At 31.7% G+C, this 22432-nt stretch overlaps 1 protein-coding gene across 1 annotated transcript; it reads right to left on the reverse strand.

Annotated features, from left to right (window-relative positions):
• Window positions 1-1775: 1775 nt before the first annotated feature.
• Window positions 1776-21952, reverse strand: LOC143223503 (U3 small nucleolar ribonucleoprotein IMP4). The gene is made up of 9 exons (XM_076451573.1): window positions 21824-21952; window positions 21252-21360; window positions 19486-19569; window positions 17085-17194; window positions 14601-14733; window positions 11078-11232; window positions 9637-9731; window positions 8494-8564; window positions 1776-2206 (listed from the first exon to the last, which is right to left on the reverse strand). Exons 1-9 carry the CDS (start codon window positions 21824-21826, stop codon window positions 2088-2090), a joined length of 879 nt encoding a protein of 292 aa, XP_076307688.1. The 5' UTR covers window positions 21827-21952; the 3' UTR covers window positions 1776-2087.
• Window positions 21953-22432: the final 480 nt, after the last annotated feature.

Consider the following 22432-nt stretch of genomic DNA (forward strand, 5'->3'; position numbering starts at 1 on the left):
AAAATTTAAATTTTGAAGACAGAACTGTTCCGAAAAAGTTCAATTACGTAAACATATATATCTATCCAGTTTTTCAATTACAATAAATTACTCAACATTCTTGAAAGTTTAGTTCATTACCGCAAGAGTTTAATTTGGTTGATTGTTGTTAAACAAAGCTACAGAATGGGCTACGTGTGCTTTGCATAACACAGGAATCGAAACTCCAATTTTACTGTCATAAGCCTGCAAACTTGCCACTGAGCTAGTGGAGTAAGGATGGGAAAATTAAGATTTAAAAACACTAAAGCTCGATATTTTAAAAAATACAATACCTATTTACAGAACCAAACATGAAGAGATTTATTTTGATTGAAAAGATTCCATTACTTAATTCGTGCTTTGTAAACTTACAGGTTTAGTGAACTAGTATACAAATCATTAGATTAAAAGTTGTGGTATTTACGTGATTTCGGGAGGGCACACAGTTAACGTGTATATTAAAAAAAATCTGTAGTTCACTTACTGCCCTGATAGCGCATTGTTTCGAGATATTCTTCTTTGGTGTTGCTGAAACATACCATGGAAGGTGTCATTGGAAAACTGTGTGGTTTATTTCCATTAGTGATCTCTATTGAGATCAACTGTAATGAAGTTTAAAAACACTCGTAGGCTGTGTCCTATTTTTACTTAAGAAATGACCAAGTGACCTAGAAGAAACAATGCTCTGGGAAAGATGATGCTATTGTAATTACTATACAAAAGTTACAAAACAACAGAATGGGCTATCTTTGGTCTACTGCAGATAATGAAACCCAATTTTCAAAATTCTAAGCCTTACTGCTGATCCAACAGGAGACTTCCTGGTGAGATCTCTCACCAAGTTGATAAAAATGCTCTCTAGCAACTCCAGATGATAAAACTTAATTTTTGTTACAAGTTAATAAACATTTCAAGTTATTTTGACAATTTGTCCTGTGTCTTTTTCTCTCTCACTGCCGTGGCATTTTCTTCATTTACCTCAATTCAAATGTTTTGAGTTAAATATGTGAAGAACCGTCTGCGATGCTTTTAACTTTAGAAAACCTTCATAAACTTATGTTTATAACACATACTGAAAAATAGAAATATTGTCACACATTTACAATCTTAATATTAATGTCAAAAACTGTTAGGCTCAAGTTTTTTCCTTCAAAGTTCTCTGAATTTGTTTGTCATGGATTTCAAATCAGAGATGTGCAAAATATTATTTGGCATTATTTAAGGGGACTGCATTTTTATTTCTTTATATTCAGGTTCTGGGTATCCTTCAAAATTCTAATTAACCTCATTAATTTTGTCAACTGGGGAGGCCCCAGTAAATACCTCGTATGTAATGTGAACAGCTGACCATATGATATAGAAGTTCAAAATTAATAAGTTTATCAGTCAGTACTGACTTCCATGATGTCTAAGTGTGCATGGGTTGGGGTCAAAGTGTGTATACCATAACTTCTTACAGAGTGCCATTCAATATTTCAATACCAGAATTATCAATCATTGGCTTTACCCTATATTGTTCATTTTGTGATAGTTCATGGTAGGTACCAGATACAATGCATAAGAATCTGCAACAAAACCGTAGATGTACGTTTCAGAGGTATTGAAGAAGGTATGCAAATACTATATATAAACTGGACAGTGGACATAAGTATTTCTCTTCTTAACACTAACATCACTTTACAGTGTCAAAGTCTGAGTCAAACTGACTTCATCAATTAACAAACATACAATGAATAAAAATGCTTTTGTAATACTTCTCATTTTAAGTGTATATTTTAATAGAAGATTGCCACATTTTGTGTAGAATTACAGTAAACAATCCTTCACCAGTACAGGGTTGTACCACACTGGTAAGAGTTCTGTACATTCATCATTGGTTAAATGAATATTCAGCTAAGTTGGTAAAATATCTACATTATAATGAAACAAATAGTGCACATCCATACAAAGTTAGCAAAAAAGTAAACTGTGGCTCTGTGACACTTAAAATAAATACACACACGTCACAAAATTTTAAAATATCATTTGAGTTTTATATGTTTACAAACTAGGTTATAGTTGATACTTCAGAAAGGATTGTCACTTAGAAACTGTCGTTTTCTGGCAGTGTTCATGTATGGCCTTAATGTCCACTCAACATCTCCTGCTGCTTCCTCATCCAAGGTGCACAGTTTGATCTCATACACTGCAAATATAACATTATTCAATTTATTATACATACAAGGTATTAACAAAAAAAAACATCTTATTCCTACAAGAAAATATATTTAATATCACGAAATTTAGAAAAAAAATGATAAAATTATATTTATATAAACCAACTCAGTGATATGCAGGAATATCTGCATTGAACCAACATTTAAAACAAATGACAGCTACTTTATATCTAATATAAAAATCGTGCATTATTTATTATTCAACTGTCATCAAATCAGGCATTATTTTCATAAATGTTTAGCCTAAGTAATACACAAACTGTTTGATAAATAACTTCAATTACAATGGTCTTATAAAAAAAAATACCAACATTATATTACAACTGAAAACAAATGAGTAATGAAGTAAAAAATTGGACAATAAAACTTTGTCAAATAATAACATTTGATGAAATCAGAATAGCTATTCCAAACATATAATTCAAAACACAAGTCGAGAAGAAAAGTAGCTCCTATTGCAAACGTTTCATTGAAAAGGGTGTTGCTCTCATATATTCATGAACAGCTCATCAAAAGTGGCTTGCAAGTTAACAGAAAACATATTTTTATATGGAAAAATTACAGTCATAATGAATTTATACATATTATAACATGCAATATTTTTTCAAGCAAAGTGGGTGAAAAAACAAACAAAACCTCACACAATGAGTCATATTTCAATTTACTTTTTAACAGTTGTTTTACCATAGAGTTACATAATGATCTATGTATTACCACTTCAGGAAACCAAACTTCTGATTTTAGTGTAAGGTTCTCAAGTTTACTGTTGAGTCAACAAGGAAGCTTCTTTGAATGAAGTGTTGTTTTTATACTGATAAATTACATTACATAATGGTGATCTCAAGATGATTAAATGGTCGACAATTTAATTTTTTCCGTGTTGAATACAACCTTGTTTCAATCATGCATGGCTACTGTGACTTGTGGCATGAGATTAGACTTCTGTGAGTTAGCTTTTAATTTCAGTAGAGATGTGAAAAGTTATTTTCTGGCTTAAGTTTTATAATATTAAATATATCTCAACCTTCAAGTTAACATCTTGTTTTTACATCCTTCAAACCTAATAAGGCCCATATATTATATAATATTGAGTACTTTAGTATTTTTGCCACTTACAAGATTCAACATAAAGAATTACCAAACAAATCTTGTGAAAACACTTTTTTATGGTAAATCACAGGAAGAAATGGAATTGAAACACTGAAGATATTTTTGTTTATATATTTTATTATGACTTATGTTAATAGAAATCTGAAACTAACAAAGTCTTAAACATTTTCATGCATAGCTAGCTAGTTTAAAAAAAAAAACTTAATAAAATTCAATGCTGTCAAATATGGATCTCAATGGTAATTAAAGGGTTAAATTTAGGACAAAGATAATTCTTCTTTTGAACCCACAACCAACAAAGTCATGAACCTGTAAACATTTTTATGGATAGACAGTTAAGAAAAAATTGAAAAATTGAATGCTGTCAAATATGAATCCTAATGGTAATTTACAGGTTAAAGTTGAGCCAAAAGTAATTCTTCTTTGGTAACACTTTTTAAAGTTGTTCTAATAGCCAAGACTTAAAGTTATGAGCCACAATAAAAGTTAAAAACGTTTACTAAGACAGATGGTATTTCAAGCTTTACTTACTGTGATTCTGTATCAGATCTCACCTTTTTAGCAAGGTTATTAGCAAAGAATGATACACAGTGAAGATTGTTTTTTGACATGTGTAGGAGAGCCTGTCTATTTTTTTAATATACCTATTACATAATTTTAAAATATAAAATATGAACTATAAAACTCTGGACAATTTCAAATTCTTTTTGAGAATAAGATAATATAAAGATGTGAGTTAACAAAAATATAACAATTGAAAACTGTGAAAATGGCAAGAATGCATCTGTTGCATTAACAATGCAAAGACAGCAGTTATTATATCATGAGAATACGAGGGCTGTTCAAAAAATACGCGGACTGTTTGAATTGTGTGGCTCCAGTTGGTTCCAGGGGAATCCGCTTGGTGTCGCTAGGTTCGCACAGATCAGCTGATTACGACGCCATTTCCCGATTGCAAATATCTTCATTTGTGTATTAGCTACGCGGTTTTAAGTGAAGTGCGATTTTTTCGTTTGGCGAATTTCAGAATGAATGACCTGAAGGAGCAACGACTTGCTGTGAAATTTTGTGTTAAACTTGGAAAATCTGCGACTGAAACTTTTGCTATGCTTAACTCGCTACGGTGATGTTGCTATGAAGCGTCACGGCATGTTTCAAGTGGCATGAACGTTTTAAGGATGGTCGACAGTCCATTGAAGATGATGAGCATCCTGGACGTCCTTCCACGTCAACTGACGACCCACACGTCGACAAAATCAACACCCTGGTGCAGGCAAATCGACGTCTGACTGTCAAGGAGCTTGCTGAAGAGTGTGGGATATCAGTTGGATCTTGTTACGAGATTTTGACCGAAAAATTGAAGATGCACCGTGTTGCTGCGAAATTTGTGCCTCAGAACTCATGAGTTTTTGGCCAAACACTCGATCACTGTTCTTCCCCACCCCCCTTACTCACCTGACCTTGCTCCTTGCAATTTTGTCTTGTTCCCCAAACTCAAAAGACCCTTGAAAGGAAGAAGATTTGAGACGATTCCCGAGATTAAGGTAAATGCAACGAAGGAGCTGGAGGACATTACAAAAGAAGCGTACCAGGACTGTTTCAACAAGTGGAAACACCGTTGGGATAAGTGTGTGCGTTGGGGAGGAGAGTACTTTGAAGGGGTCCCAGACCTGTAACTTCTAAATAAAGTACATTTTGTTTTATGACGTCAGTCCGCGTATTTTTTGAACAGACCTTGTACCTATTATTCAATAAATTGTTGAGAACAATCCTTTGAGAATTCATTGAACAATGGATGTTACAATAATTAGCTAACAAATAGTTTGTAAGATACCTCAAACAAATTCATGTTGTTAGAAAAAGCAGTTGACAATCACCAAAATACCACCTGCAAAATCTACAATGTACATTAATTTTGAGCCTTTTACTGGTTCCTTCTAGTGTTGGCAGACACACTTGTTTTCTTTCTTTTAAATTCAAATGATCAAACACTTACAAACTAACAAACAGTATGCTGCATAGGCTTCATTATACTTAAGCAGATACAAATTATAACAATTCAGAAAGGCATAAGATGCCCTTTTACAAAAAACATTTAAGTGAAACTAATGTATACATGTATATAAATATCTCCGAATGCTAAACAATATATTTACACCTTGAATGGTTAGGTACAAAATTTTATGAAAATTACATGTTTAGTTTTGAATTACAGACAAGAAAAACTAAGTAGCCAATCTGATTTCTAATACAGTTTGTTTTCCTTAAATTGGTATTACTAAAGAATATGTTACATTATGTTTGTTTCTACTTGCATGCATTAGACACAGAAAATATTCTCAAACTCATGATGTGAATATTGTGCTAAATACAAGAACTTTCTTGTATTTAGAACGTGAAGAACTTTTTAGGCATAATGCTACTTGATTGCAGAGAGTTTGGAGTTTTTCCCATTGTTCACAGAGAAAACTAACCCCACATTTACAACACAGACACAGCTGTAATCATACATTACTGTTCACCACACCATTTTATTCAGCACAATTAGAGCTGTGATACTAAATATACTGTCCAGCAAAACATTTTATTTAGTACAGGTAGAGCTGTGATATTAATGTACACCACACTATTCTAATCTATTTATAAGTTTCTTCTAAAATGCACTATTTTACATTAACAAAATATTGCTCTAAGTAAGAAGATTCATTATATATGTAAAAACGGCTCATTTGAGTTGAGAAACTTTTTTTATGTAGAGGAGCGAACAATGTTTCGACCTTCTTTGGTCATCGCCAGGTTCACAAAGACAGAAAGAGGTAACTGACGAGAAGCTGACCACATGTTTGAAAGAGGTTGTGTAACTGAGTGTCGGAATGTAGAGGGCGTGCTTAGATGTTTGAATATATAACTTTATATTATTTATTTTATTATTATTAATTATATTATTTTTATTTTTTAATATAGGTATAAAGGTGTTCCTTTATATTGGTTTATTTTGGGTTTAAGTTGTTGTATAAGTAAGGCTTCTTTAATTTTGCATTTATTTATCTTTGTTTCTTTATTTAGTATTTGAGTGTTTTCTATGGTATGTTAAGTCAAATAAACACAACGTAACCATAGAAAACACACAAATACAGAAACAAAGATAAAAAGAAATAGTTTCTTTTGCTGTTAGTGGTTACCATTACCTACTTTTTGCTGTTAGTGGTTACCATTACCTACTTTTTCTTGTTTTAAGTGACACAAACTTTCAACCCATCAGCAGTGAAGAATGTCAACCACAGCATTAACCCTTTTGTGATAGGCTTGGTATAATATACAAGAGTTTGCATATTTGCACACTAAGTTTTTGCACTATAACTTTTGATACATTATGTGTATCTTTACAAAATTTGGTAGATTTGAGTAAAGATTACAAGTATTTTGTATATAAAAAAATTGGATTTTTAATGAAATATTTTTACTAGGTTTGTTTATGAAAATTGAGTCTGTTCTGTTACTAGTCTGAGTACAAAGTGATTTCATGTTATGATTAAAAAAAACTAACATTTGTCCCAAAAATCCCAAATGTTATTTTTGTAATCTCTAAAATTTCCTAAATACATTTCAAATGCTTAACCAACCTCATAACCATCATAAAAAAAGGAATTAAATACAAATTATGTTTTTTTCATGCTAGAATGACTACATATTATAACACAAAAGTACAAATGTTTAGTCTAACTAGCTTAAGTCTCATAATGCTATATATTTATTATTTTTATTATATTGACCTTCCAGTCATGCCTAACTAATGTTACACAGCTTGCATTGACCTGATGCATGTGAACTCATGTTACATCTCAAATAATACAAAACTGACCTTTAGTCTTCCCTGTCTTGGCTGTGTTTTAGTGGAATCGTATTTTGTAATATACAGTCACATTTTAATTATACATTATATATGTATATAGATTATTACTATTTAGAAATAAATTATTTTTCTTAAAATATAGAACAATAAATTAAGTAAACCAAACAATTATCTTTTCTCGCTATGATCTTTGAACTCAGTTGCTGCTAGACACAGGTTGTTAAGCCTTTTAAAATTTTGCACATGGTTAACAAACAATATTTTTTTAGGCTTCATACATACATTTGAATAACAAAAAAAAAATCTTAACTATACTGATACCATAAAATTATACTATTTTATTAAGCTAAGTAACTGAGATCTTAGATTTTAAAAAATATGAAACTTCAAGCAGACTAAAAACACAACCTACCTTCTTGAAATTTTCATTCGAATGAGCAAGGTTGCTTTTTCACAAATTAAAATGGGTGAGAAAACCACTGAGGACATTTTAAGCTCTCCATTGGTTATTCACATGACATATATCAAAGTAAATGTATACAAGAGATCTTTTACAAAAATGGAAAGAAGTGAACAGGACCACAGTATTTGATTAAATACGTAAGTCATATCTTGGCAAAATAAAAATATACGAGGTTCTTATTTCATATTCTAGCTTGTTAATATTAGTAATTTGAGTTCCTAATTTATACTAAACTATAGACTTAGTATTTTTACATTACAAACATCTAATTTTAAACTGCTACATTCAACATACCACATGACTCACTAAAGTCTATATTTGGGTGTGTTCTTTTAATATTTACTTTTAATATTATGAGTTAATTTCATAATTTACAAGTTTGAGTTATAATCTACAATTTAATTCCAAACTTACTGACATAAATTTATAAAATAGTAGTTTAATAAAATTTTGAATACAAGTCAACAAACGTGATGACATGGCATTTGATCTGTGACCCATTACAAAAGGGTTAATCAGGTTCAAGCAGCCATAAATCATAACACATTAAAAATTTAGATACGAGCAAGATGCCATTTTCCATAAAATAATAAAATTGTAAATAATTAATCAGTAAGTTTATACATGTATATTAAACTTATCATTGGTTGTTTTACAGTAGATTACTAGAACATATGATCAAGCTGAATGGGCACTTCTAGTCAAAGCTTTTATCTTTTATGTTCTTCTGATTACAGATAATTAGAGCTATATAGTCCGACAGCCTAAAGCTAATCTGAGAAATTATCCAACATCTTTGAAGCAAAACATCACAAGAAAAATATATTTACGTTTCATCTCAAATCTTGGTCCAATTTCTTGCAGTTCTATATTTCCTTCTACTTTCTTGTACAAATGGTGTCTGAAAAAGTTTAAAATATTTATATCTAGTTACTAACACAGATTCAAAATGTCTGAATGAAGAACTGTAATGGTAAATGAAAATTTGTAGTAATGTGAAAAAATATATATACAGGTCAAAGTGAAAGAATCAACAGTTATAAATAGAAATCACTTCATTTACAGAAAGTACCATAACAAAGATAGTATTAAAATACTGCAGCATGTAGGTTTCCTTGATCACAAAAGTTAAAAAATATACATAAAATCTGATGCATATCTATCAAAGGTGAAAAAATATGAAATTTGTGATAAAGGTTGTTTGTTGGATTTTCCAAAAACTACATGAGGGCAATCTGTGTTAGCCACCCCTAATTTTGAAATGACAGTGAAAATAGCTAATCAACAACTTCCAACCCTCATTATTTGGCTACTCTCGTCAGACCAAAGAAGAGGATTTGACCATCACTGTTTTAATACATCTATGTCCCTAAAGTGTGTAGCAGGACATAAGCCATGGAATCTTAACTCTAGATCAGTTTAGCCATCCGAGAAAAGAAAAAAACTATAAATTGATTTTTCGGTCTTCTAAGTTAAACAATTAAAAGTAGCAAAGAATTATATACTTTCAGAAGTACTCTTGGATTACAGGTATATACATACTTTTATATAACAAAATGTCTATCATTTAGGAGTATTAAGGTCATTCACTTTAAAATTACTACCATGCTTTACCAATATGTAGACCTTGTATATAAGCAATGTTCTTACCAGCTAACAGACCACAGATTTTTATTGTCTGATAAAACCTCTACTCATAAAAACAAGCTTAAAAGAAAAAGTAGCCAAAACACTCAGTTAAGAAAAGTGTAAATTTGATTATGAACAGCAGTGGACGGAGTCTGGTCTAGATGGACACATACACACACAAGTACAAACCACTAAGAACTCCAGTAGAAGTACTTTAGTCTAATCACTTTGTAACTGTAAAATTAAGAAGGAGGCAAAAGCAATTCAGCATAGAGCAAGATGAAAACAAAATCATCAAAATAATGGAAAATTCAAAGAAAATATTAATGTTATGGCATCGTTACCTAAATGAAATGTAGTCGTCCTGATTTGCAAAGGTGACCACCCTTCTTGAATCATCCTTTGGAACTGGAAACAGGTACTTAAGTATATTCATCAGCTTAAAAGAAACAGGATCAAATAACCACTTTGAATATTTGATACAACAAATTACAAACTATACAAATGCAATAAAGAAAATCAGAATAATAATCTTCTAATATTTGTTTCCCAGTAACTACATAAGAGATTTGCACAGAACATCAAAATGAAAGCATTCTAGCAGTGTAAAAGTATGTTAAAAAAGTATTTTAAGAAGCAAACAAGTTCGTGGAGTTATCTTCAAGAAAGCTCCACACATAAAACTCATAACTTCTATTTCATTTTTCCAATTTCAACTTGCTTGATTTTCCTAAACATATTTCTTTACAAATTTTATTTTGCCAATTGCAGCAGTTTCCACTTGCATCTATAAACTGTAACCAGCCATGCAAAAGTGACAAAAATTTACTATTGATATAAATCTTGGTTGTGTCAGATCAGTTTAGATAATACTTTATAAACATAAGTATCTATATGAAATAAATTTATAACTAATATAAATATACTCTGTGTTCAATAAATTATAAGTTATTTTATTCATCATTATGAATTTGTGTGCATTGTTTTGGTATGGTAAACTTAAATATTTAATAAACAATGATATGGGGCATGGAATATTTTTACCATTACCACCCCAGTTTCTCCAAAACTAATAAGAGCTACCAGATGTCTTGTTATACAAAAAATAAAAATAAAATCAACATAACTTTCAAACAATGATAACACAAAAACAACTTCAGGAATGAAAGGAACATAAGAAAACTATGAAACATTCCCCAATCTGATTTGTTCCCAAGTCTTCTAAATTAAATTCTGTTGTTGTTCAGTGCAAGAGTTACATCACTTTCCTTTGAAACCATAAATTATTTCTCGAAGAATTTTATTTGCCCTACTTATTAAAGAATACTTTATAAACATGCTCTACCTAATGGTGTATAACCATTGAGTAGTTAATTTCAAAACTTTATTTTTTCTTTTTCTTTTATGACTATGTGATGTGAATAAAAGCCTGTAATAATAAATAAATTAAGAAAGAGAAGGATATTCATGAAAAAAAACAAGACGGTTAATTATATTATAGAGAATGACAGTTTCTTAATTTTATATATATATCAACGTGATAGTCAGAAAATTTGTTAAAAAAATATAAGTGTGTTGACTTTTAAAAACTGGGCAGTTTGGGCACTTTTAAAATATTCTTTTGCAAATTTACACTAAGCATAGGACAAAATATTAAAGATAAAGTATTTTTCTTATGTTTTATAAATTTATTTGGAGGTATGCACTTAACACTTACCAGACATTTGCCATCATGGAATAAAGGTTAATCTTTAACAAAAATAAAGTAAGTTTTCATATACTTACTCTTTTTCCCAAGCGAGACTTGAAATTGTGAAAAATAAGGTGTGGGTATGCTTCAGACATAGTTCCAATGTCAGGGATGTCATGCCTCATAACAGTGTTTAATATGGTAAAGTATGCTGTTGGTCCATATGGAAGATGAGAGATTATTATTCCATCTACAGAAATAAAAAAAATCTTGTTCATTCAGTTCATAATTTCTTTTAAAGGTGATTACTTTGTTCTGAAAAATTCCTTCTGTATTTTTAAGCATCAATCTATAATCGCATTACTGGAATATATACATTATTAAATTACACTAAAACTGAGAGTAATTATATTCCATATAGTATGAACTGTATCCAATATGTTCCAAAGGAAAATGTTTTTTTTCTTATAAATGGTAGGAAAAAAATCAACATTTATTTCTTCTTAAAGAATTGTACTTTTCCAGTCAGTGGTTGGTTTTCTGTCTCAATTGTTTGTACATACATTTCATTTTGTACCTAATAGTGAAAAAAATCCCTTATTTCTCAAAGAATTTGGGGACACTTTTATACCATATGGATTTATATTTGATTCTTTGGAAATTTTATAAATACTGTTTTTCCCATTTAAGAAAACCAAGTCTGTTGTGCACAAAACTACGTCTGAATTAATGACGCAAGTATAACTCAAACTCTGAATATATGAATTGCAAAGTAATGTTCATCTGAAGATTAAAAATACTTTTTACACTGTATGGTTTAAATGTTGCATTTGCATAACTTCTAACACCTCTGAAATGCATATCTCCAGTTGTTTCAATATCTCTGTAGGTTGTATCTTTCTTATACCACAAAATATCACTAAGTCAGGAATGTATAGTAAAATGAATAGTATATAAATCTGATGTCAAAGCCTTCTGCTCTCAAGTGTTGGAATTGGAAGATTTTAAAGTATCTCTCAAGCAAATGCATCCCTTACTAGCAAATAGGAGCATGACACACTCACATGGTGCATGCAACTTCCTCTATACTCATCCACTGAACATTCATTTCAAAGCTTGGCAAAGACACCAGTACTGGAAAAGTGGGAAGGAGAAAGAGCGGGAAATGTGATAAGAGATAAGTATCCATTGGAAATATATTTTTAGTAAAGGTAATTATAACTTCCAAAATGGTACTTACCTCCTCTCACAAGATTACCTTGAGAAGGAGGAGAGTTTGATGCAAGGGAACAATAGATGCACTTGAAGGATTCTGCTGATCATGAGAGAAAAATCTGAGGATGAAAGTAGGGGAACCTCACCTCTTCTGAACCTGGTATGCTCTTTGCCTATGTGTAGAGTGGTTAGGGCATGTCACACCACACTTGATACACCAATTACATCCAAAATCTTCTCTACAGGGTATGGACATCTATGCAAAGATAGGATGAGGATCATATAGACCATCACCTCCTACCCAAGGATTGAGGATAAGATCCACACTAATTACTGGGTACAACACAATAATCAACACCATACAGCAATCTGGGACAGGCCACCCAGCATCAGGAGTATGGATTTAACTTGTGTAGATTAATTCACTTGAATTCAACATCTCAATGCTTTGAAAATTGACATCCCTGCAAAGTTAGGAATAGAGATTTCAATCAAAAGAGATGAACTGCATATGCAACAAATCAGCTCCAGGTGGTATGGAATGTGTAACAGGAGGCCATGCCAACTTTAAGGTGATGAATCAGCTCCACATTATTGTATGTATGATAACAAGGTCATATCAGACTGTAAGGTGACACATCAAACTCTTGTGATTTTATACATATATAGGGAAAGGAGAGCATGTTATCCAGGAAGAAGATGGAATATTCCTTGCGATTGCATTAACAGTGTCAGGAAGCCATATTGCATCTATGCCAGCAGAACACCAATGCCTTACTCTCAAGTGAATGGTTATAGCCAATTGCTGTACAGATTCATCAATGCGTGGTCTGGTTTTACTCGATGGTTTCAAGTTGTGTTACTTTTTTTGTTTTAAGAGTATCCATAATAAATAGAAATTTTTTCGGTGCCCACTGACCCCACCCACCATGGAGCCCTTCAAGGGGATGCACTACAGTGCCATAAGGGCACTGCAGCCATACCAGGATTTCATGAGCACTATACCCGAACACCAGTGTCAGACACAATGTCCACAACACCCGTTGTGGATGTCCTATGCTGGTACTCAGTTGACCCTGACCCAAATGGACTAGCCGATTGATCCGGGAGGGGGGCACCCCAAGAAAGCCCGTTTACAGGAATTCAAGGCCAAAGTGATGTGTTGGAGTTGGATCCCTCAACCATCAGGATTCTCTCCTCCCCTTCATGGGTTACCACGCATGGCAAACATGCAAGTGGATGTTTAGATCCCAGAGGAGGTAAACTGTAAGAACAGAACCTTCTCTGGGAGGTCCCCTCACCTCTTACACAAATCCACATTGAGGGGAAGATATCTGAACTAGGTACTCCTTTGGTGATTGAAATGAGCCACAATGGTAAAGTTGCTGGAATGAATCCTCACCAGACAGTGACAAATGAAAGAAAGGAAACAAGATAGTGCCCAATAAACCACCAGAAGCTTGAGAACATTCACAATGCAAGACAGGTTCATCCTCAGACCTACTGATCCATTTATATAGCTGGGAGAGAAAGTGATTCATCATAAACCTGAATATCATTAGAGGGAGGAAAAATCAAAAAGGATTGAGAAAAAATAAAAGATTCACTGTTGAGTTGCTCATCCTTGAAATCTGAAACAGAAGGCGTGTCCTGAAGTGGTAACATTGACTTTGGAATTTTTAACTTATAAAACTGCACAACATAGAATAGTGCAGAAATGTGACAATAATAAAATGGGTAGAGAAATGGCAACACGTATCCAAACTTTAAAACTACTTCAAATGAAATTTAAAATGTGTCACATTGGAAACTGTGAAGAACAAAAGAAAAGGTCTGCACATAAAAGCTGCCAAACAAGAAGTGAAGGTTCTACAAAGAAGTGTACTGGATGTTACACTCCTATTGGTTAAGAAGTTACACATGATGATTTGCATGAGGAGACATGTTAGAATCTTCCAATTCCTTAAAATGGGAGTAGAAGGTTTGTAAGAGGTGTAAAGAAAACAGTTTGCATTTGGAGGGCAGTACTGAATAAGAACAGCTAATTTATAGAGTGGAGGTACATACTGTATTGGAATATAGTGTTCCTACATCTTGCTCAATTCTAGCTAACTTCCATGTATCAAAGATGTATCAGTTACTTTTGCAGAAATGCTATCTGTGCTTTGCCCACCACATGTAATGAAACTAGGTTTCTAGTATTGTAAGTCCATAGACATACTGCTGTATCCATTGGGGGGAGGGGGGGAGAGGAATGATTTTGGTATAACAGTTCTTATATACATAAAAAAATTTAGATTTTACAAGAAATCTTAAGTAATTTCATGTATACATACAGACTTGAGTAGAAATGGATTATCTTGAGAATATAACAATTTTCATTTTAAATTTTGTTTTTATTACCTGGCTCTCCTCTGGTTTCATGGGTAACAATGAAATCTGTGACATCATTTGAACGACAGGCAGATATTAACTGTTTCATTTCATAGTTTCCCCGATTAATTCTCTGGGCATTGGGAAATACAAGTCTCAACTCCTACAAAAAAGGAAAATTCTTAAATGAATAATTGTGAAGGAAACATTACATTATGTAAGTAGACTTTCTCAAAAGTACAAAAATCTGATTTACTACAGCTAAAAGATTAAAAGAAACTGTTTCAATTTTAAAAAACTTAAATATAATTAAGTTGATTGATTGATTGATTTAGTGTTTTATGGCACAAAGCAGCGAGGCTATCTGCGCCAGACATTCGGTAAAAATGTAAAAAAAAATAAAAAATAAATAAATGTAGTAATAGACATAAATGGAAATGAAAGTAAAACAAAAAAGTATAAAACCAATGTTGACACCTAGTCTACAATGTTAAGATAGAAGGCAGAGTATAAGAAGTTGTAAGGTATTTACTCTAGCAAAAAGGTAATGATCATAACCCGCCAGGAAGACTAACAGGTAAGTTCAAGAACCACCGTCAGTTACCTGAAGTTGGTCTTTCCAGTCCTGGTTCGGGTTATGTGTCATATATCAAAATGTATAAGAATAGAAGTTTGAAAAGATACACAGTTAAATGAATGCCTTGAAATTGAAAACTGGTCATCCATTAAAGTTGTAATTAACCTAGCAAAATGTGGCATGCAAAGCTCAACAATTAACACAATTAGTTATGAGTAAATTACATTGACTTGTGTCATGAAAATAATTAAGTAACCCAAGCCAGTGTTTTTGATTATTCCAATTATTCAAGTAATTAAATTACTGCCATTATGATTATTATTTTCATTTAATTCAAGCTTGTTCAACTAATCAAAATTACTGTTTCTGTTTATTACTATTTTTGATTCTTCCAACTATCCAAGTCTTAGGGGAATAACTGATAAATGAGCCCAACAACTGAAGTGTAACAAACTCCAAAACTAAGTAGATACAAAGAGAAAGATTGAAATAAACAATTGTCATGTATAGTCAAGTATGACCTCTTGACTTTCTGGAGTTTTTGTACCACTCTTTTCTTTTCAGATTTATTACTTTAACAAAATTTGAACTGAAAGCAACTGAATGATCCTCCAGTACAAGTGAGAACCGTGAATTACATGAATTAAGTAATTTCTCAGAAGATTCATGGTAATGTTTGGTTATTTGTAGACAAATTAAACATAACTTTCAGAATTTATTTGGTCCTCCCTTTTGTACAAGTTTAATTAAGTTGTTAGTTTGTCTATTATCTCCAGTTCAGTCTCCTTCAATATTTACAGACATCCAGTGAACCAATCCAGTTCTTCCGTTATCTCCATTAATAATCTGTCATACCTAAAAAATATGCCAAGTTTGGACCTGATAGCTTGTGACTGGGGTCATAAACATAGCTTTAAACAAAATAACATGCTGGATTCAATTTCAGTGACTTTGTAAGCCTACTCCAGAACCCTATTGTGCCTGGTTAACTTTGAGCACATTTAGACCCCCACTGGGTGGGTGAGAGGAGGTTGTTTGATTCAAGGAACCAAACAAGATGTTAGAGAGCCATGCATATACAGGAGATAGATGGTGCATAATGGCTTCCCTTTGGCCACTCTGAGAGTGTCTGTAACACTGGTCCTTTTAAGTTCAAAACTGTGGATAAATGGAAAAATATACAAACAAATCTAAACATGTCACTAGGAGCTACACCATACTGATAAAGACACACCCAGGCTACCCCTAGCTGGCTGCAAAAATTTGGTAGTATAGGATACAAGAAGTCAGAAATTAACACAGGTCATGCTTTATAATACTAGAGTAAGTCACATAACATCAACATAGATGACAATTTACAAGAATCGACTACTGTCTTTGGTATGTATGGCTCCTGCCTTGATGGTGGCAGGTGCAGAAGTAAATGTTAAAACAAGGGTTGTAAGACTTGAAACAAGGGACAATTAAATTGGATTTACTTTGTAGTAGAATTGACTAAATATTAGTTGGAAGAACACTACACAGAGCAGCTTTCTCCAAACAAAATTTGGAATATTTTTTTTGGTTTCCCAATAATTAGTTTTCATGATATCAAGAATAAGATGCAACTTTACAGTAACAGAACCTGAATCAACAGAACTTGTACAAGTGTTCTTTGTTTTCATTTTTAACATTTTCTGTGTTATGACATTAAAGATAATTTTTTTTTAACTTTTCCTCTTGCTTACTCATAGCATGGAAAGGTACCCAATTACTTAATGGTTACAGCTGAGAACAGTGATAAAAAATTAATGAATTTTTTTTATGTACAGTGAATCTTATAAAGTTGGTAAAAGGCCTATGAAGGGCATATGTACTAAGCATTTAATTTAAAGTCTGCATGCATTATACAAGTAACTAGTGTTAATAATACAAAGTCCAAGTTAAATAAATGTAACCTTAGCAAACTGCTTCAGACGAGAGCTTGGATCTCTAGAGGTGGTGATTACAATTTTTGGGTCTTCTACTCCAGCCCACCTGTACTCATCATCTTCATGGGATACTACGCCTGAAATCATTGAAATTTTATTTAAAATTATTATTTTGTTACACTTGCAATGAATTTTAAAGAAAAACTATTTAACTATACATATATTTATTATTACTAGAAATACTGAAACTACACTTGCTGATAAAGGGAGGAGGTCCTGAGCCCTCAAATGATAAATGGACTCACATCAGGTATTAATAAAAGCAAGGTATTTTGGAAAGCAGTTCCAAGTACAGCAGATTATGTGGGTCTGCCCACCATACAGCATTCTAGTATGTTCCAGAATACTCATATTAATTCATGGATAAGTTTCTAGTTATCTGTCTAAAACCACTGCTGGATATAGTTTTTTTTTTTTATGGAGTAGTGCATTATCATATAAAAGCAGACAAGGTAAGTTTGTCCAGAATATTACAATGTAATAAATACAAACAAATCAGCTCCAACACACCTGAAAAAGAATCATGCCATATAGCTACTCTACTATTTTTTTACATCTAGAAATTACAATTACATATATATTTCAACATTTCTTGAGACTATTAGTAATCAACACCAGACCTGTGTATATGAAGTTTATATTTAGCAACAAGATTAACTGTTCAGTACAATTTGTTTTTCCCCAGTTTTTCTTTCTAATTTAGTGCACAAGACACAAGTGTTAATATTTTATACCAATGTTTATAATAAACTTGAAATTCAAAAGCTCAATTTACTGTCTACAGTCATGAATCTTTATTAAAATTCTGAATGGTGAATTTGAAGATTTAATATCAGATCCATGTGATTAACCTGAGTTGAGAGGGATGATACTTCATTCTGGTACATCCAGCCATGTATTTCTTTAGCAATATTAACCACAGAGGAATGGGTGTCAATAGGAAAGTTGAAGCATCTCAGACACACATTCCCAATGCTGCAATCAATAATCAAATATCTCTGAAGACCAGTGACTCCTTCCTCTGTATTGTCTTGACCTCAACTCATTATCAGTGTACATATGTGAAATTCCCTCATTGGGGAATGAGAAATTTGAATCTAGGTGATTCCATTCACTGCTTGTAGTTTTTACTGATTTGACTTCCTACCATTTATTAACTTTGGAAGTTTTTAAAATCATAGCTCATAAATGTACTTACTAATAGAACCTAAAAGTAACCTAGAACTTGTTTAAAACATATGGGATCATTCATTCTTCAAAAGCAGAATGAACATGGATGTCACTGATGGTAAGATAGCAGGAAGAAACTGTGGCAAGGGAGCAAATGGAGTCTGAAAGGGGCATGTTCCCCTTTTCAGAAGCCAAAGCTTTTTAAAGAAAAATAGCACAAATTATAAGCTATTTCTTGAAACATTAGAAGTAATTCACTGATGAACTTTATGTTCTGAGCAGTACTTACTTCTTGAACACTTTGAAATTACAAATACTCTGTCACACATGTTAAGGAAATATTGACTGATGCAAGATCATTCTTATCAGCCACACAAAGAATACTAGAAAATAATGAGATAAAAAGAAATTAATACAATGTTAAGTTGGATCCTATGTTGTTTGGGCACAGACATCTGGCAGTGACTTTTTTGTACATAAGAATCAATGTCTTTTGTAGATTGGAAATATTTAACCTTCACAGTGACAGATATGGGTTAAAAGAGATTTATGAATAAAAAAATTCACCATGTGAGTTTCATGAAACAAACAAGTTCATAAATGCATTGGCAAAACAAACTGTGCTTCAACAGATCAGAAGTTCTATAAGTGATCAAATCAGGTAACACCATATACAGCTACCATGTATAAATTTCCAATTTGAAAACATCAGCTACTACTATCATACACATCACATACATTTTAGACTTCTTGACTCTTCACAAACCCTAGCCCCACCATTAGGTGTTTTCACTGAATTTGCTTGAATTATGTGCTTAAACAATTTGCAGAAAAGTGGCAGCATTGAGAAAAATTAAAATGTGAGAACTTACATGGATTGGTCTCACTGTTTTATCATCATCAAGAGAATGGTCAGTTTTTTATACATATACAGTTTTACAAGAGGAAATTTCTCTTTATACATCCACAAAGGAAGCAGTTGTTAATTGCAAAGTTTAATATATTTTTTCACACCACTAAAGCTAGTATTATTTCTTAAACATGCCAATAACTTTATACACAGTAAGAAACATTAGCTTTTTCCAAACATTAAGAATGTGGTGTGTAACTCAATAAGACATTTCTTTCAGATAGGTTGTGCACAATTTTAATGATGAAATATACTTTTATAATCAAACAAGTACAAATTGTTCCTTACCCTCTGCACCTCCATCATCCCAATCCAGAGCCTTCTGTAGAAAGAGAGCATCATTTCTCACAGTTTGTGGAATAGGCCTGTTCTCTAGATAAGTAAAAAGATCAGTTATAGTAAATCTTATAAAGATGTTATTCTTCTGATAAAACTAAACTAATATATATATATATATATATATATACTTCTTTGTGTAGTTATGACAAAAAAAAGCAACTCTTTGAGTAAAACATTCACAACTAAGTAAATTTCTAGTTCAAAGTCTTACTTACCATTTAATGACTTGTATTTGATTTTGTATAACGATGAAATATTAGTGGTTCTAAAAGATTTTCAAACTTCCTCTTTACCTTTAAGAATTTAGGTATACAAGTAATACATTTCTTCACAGCCTGTTTACAAGTAGTTGTAAAGAAGTATATACTCACATGCATTGCTTATACTTTTAGCAATTACATGCATGTCACTCACTAAAGCTCAACCCTTCCTCTATGCTTAAATGACTGTACTTTTAAGTTATTTTTTAAAGTGAAAAAAACTACATTTGATCTATATAATAACAAAGTAATTAAACAATAAAAGTATTAAAATAATTATTTGCACAACAAAATTATCCTATTATTTTTCCTCATCTACATGTAAAAAAAAGATTAATATATAAACATACAAGAAAAATTTCCCACTGTTTACAGAAGAAATTTAACGCAAGTAGTTCTGCCTTTCCGATACAACCAATGTGCCTATCCTTCGACATTATCTACATTAAAAGCACACAAGTTACCATATTATTACTGTCTACCTCTGATCTAGGAGTAAAATTCTTATAGATCTCACAAAAAACTTCCTGTTCTTAAGTTTTTTTAAATTTATTCAAAACCTCCAATGCTTTGTCTTTTCCAGTTGGCAAGACTGCTAGTAACTACCAAAAATTTTTATTACAACATAAGATTATAACAAAAGTTCTGAACTTAACTATATGTATGCTTTATACCAATTAACATTTTGAAACATTATTTGGGAAAATCTGAATCTAAATGCATATTTAATGAAATATTAAAATTACTCAAACTGTTCTGGTGTTCATTAAGAAAATTTTAGAAGAAAAATAAGATTAGGTACAAGCATTGAAATATTTTTATAGAAACAGGTAGTTTTCTATTATAAAATACAGCTACCATTAATAAAACTAATAACAATGTTACTGAATACCTCATATCCATTTTAAACAGTGAAGTGGCATACAATAAAAAAAACAAAACAATTTACTGTACCAAATTATAAGTGAGCCAACATTTTTGTTTAAATTGGTAGTCAGAAGATTTAAATTTACTTATAAATGATTTAGGAATAGACTTCATTATGAACAAATGTGAAATGGGCAGTAACTGCCTAGTTCAACATGGCATTTATAGAGTATGTATTTGAAGACTAATCTAGAAAATTAGTTCAGGTAAAAGGACAATTTTGGGGCACTAACCTGTAAGTCTGTTTTATTGATTATTCCTCCAACACTGCCCTTTCAACCAACTTAACTTTTTGGATTAGTTAGTTCTCTAGAACTTTCTCACCTGTAAAGTAAACTAGGCAGTTGCTGCCCCTTTCAGTTTCGTTTGTTCAAGTTTCAAACCCACTTTATATATAAAGTTTTCTATAAGATATTATATTAATATGCAATATTAATTATAACAGTCAGAAAATACTCCAAGTTTCTAGTTTAAATAATTTATCAATTTATTTAGCATTTTATCTTGTTATTGTTACATGGCATTTACCTTCCAATGCTTTCTTTACTTTTTCTTTTTTCTCTGCTATACTTCTCCTTTTATCTTCAATTGATTTTCTGTAGAGATACTCTCTTCTTTGCCTTGCTTGTCTACGCAACTGAATAAAAAAAATCTATACAGATGAATTCTTGCAACTTATTATCTATCAGCAGTGCTATTATAAATTAAAGCGAAAGAACTGTAAAAGTACGTAATCGATCTACCTATAACAACAAAAGAAAAACACGAAAGTGAGTAAAATGAGCTATAATTTAAATTTTAAATACTAAAATTAAAAATATTGATAATTTTACTAGCAACAAAATAGCCAAAACAATTCAAATAAAACGTTCAATAATTTCATTACTTCGACTCCAATTTATACTGAAAACTTTAACTTTTAAGTGTTGATATTCTTACAGTACTAACACTACTAGTACTACTGTTATTGTTAACCTGTTAGGCTTAAGTTGACATGTTCAATTGGGACATGGTTTAGAACTGCATTAGGTAAGTCATGGTACAGGTAAAAATTAATAAAAATCTTAAACATAAGGAAAACACAACCCAGAATACTTCACCATTTCCGAATCAGCTTATACAAAATTCTGTCTTTATATTATGATATAAAAATATTTCCGTCGTGTTTTTGTAACACATTTCACTTTACACTTCGATATGAGTGCCCTCTAAGTAAGATAGTCATTTCCTAATATTTGTGAGAAAAAAAAATGATATTTAATTTTTTATTAGTTTGTTTTACGTTACTCTTAAATTAGGTATTAAATTATCAATCAGAAGTGAGTAAAAACATCATTTTAAATCTAGCTTTTGTTTCCTATAAGTCATTGTCTAAGAACCCTTTCGTTCAATATCAGACTGGGTTTAGACTATAAGAGACAAAGTTTGGTCTAAAACGGTATGTAAAATGTATGCAAACAAAAACTTAAAATAACAGTTTTTAACATCAAAGTAGTTGAAGCATTATAAATTGGTAAGCTAATTATTTATGATAGAAAATCACGCTAGACTGCAGTTTTTATATTTGCTTCATATTCTCCTTTTCAGTAAGTCCAATCTGGTTAGGTTTGAAATTCTCGATCAGCTGTAAAACAATATAAAAGTAGGAGAAGACTAAGAGTGAGTGACTGACCTTGGGTAAGAGTATTAGTCACTCACACGCATCAGTT

This window comes from Tachypleus tridentatus, chromosome 8, assembly GCF_004210375.1.
Source record: "Tachypleus tridentatus isolate NWPU-2018 chromosome 8, ASM421037v1, whole genome shotgun sequence".
Taxonomy (NCBI): Eukaryota; Metazoa; Arthropoda; class Merostomata; order Xiphosura; family Limulidae; genus Tachypleus; species Tachypleus tridentatus.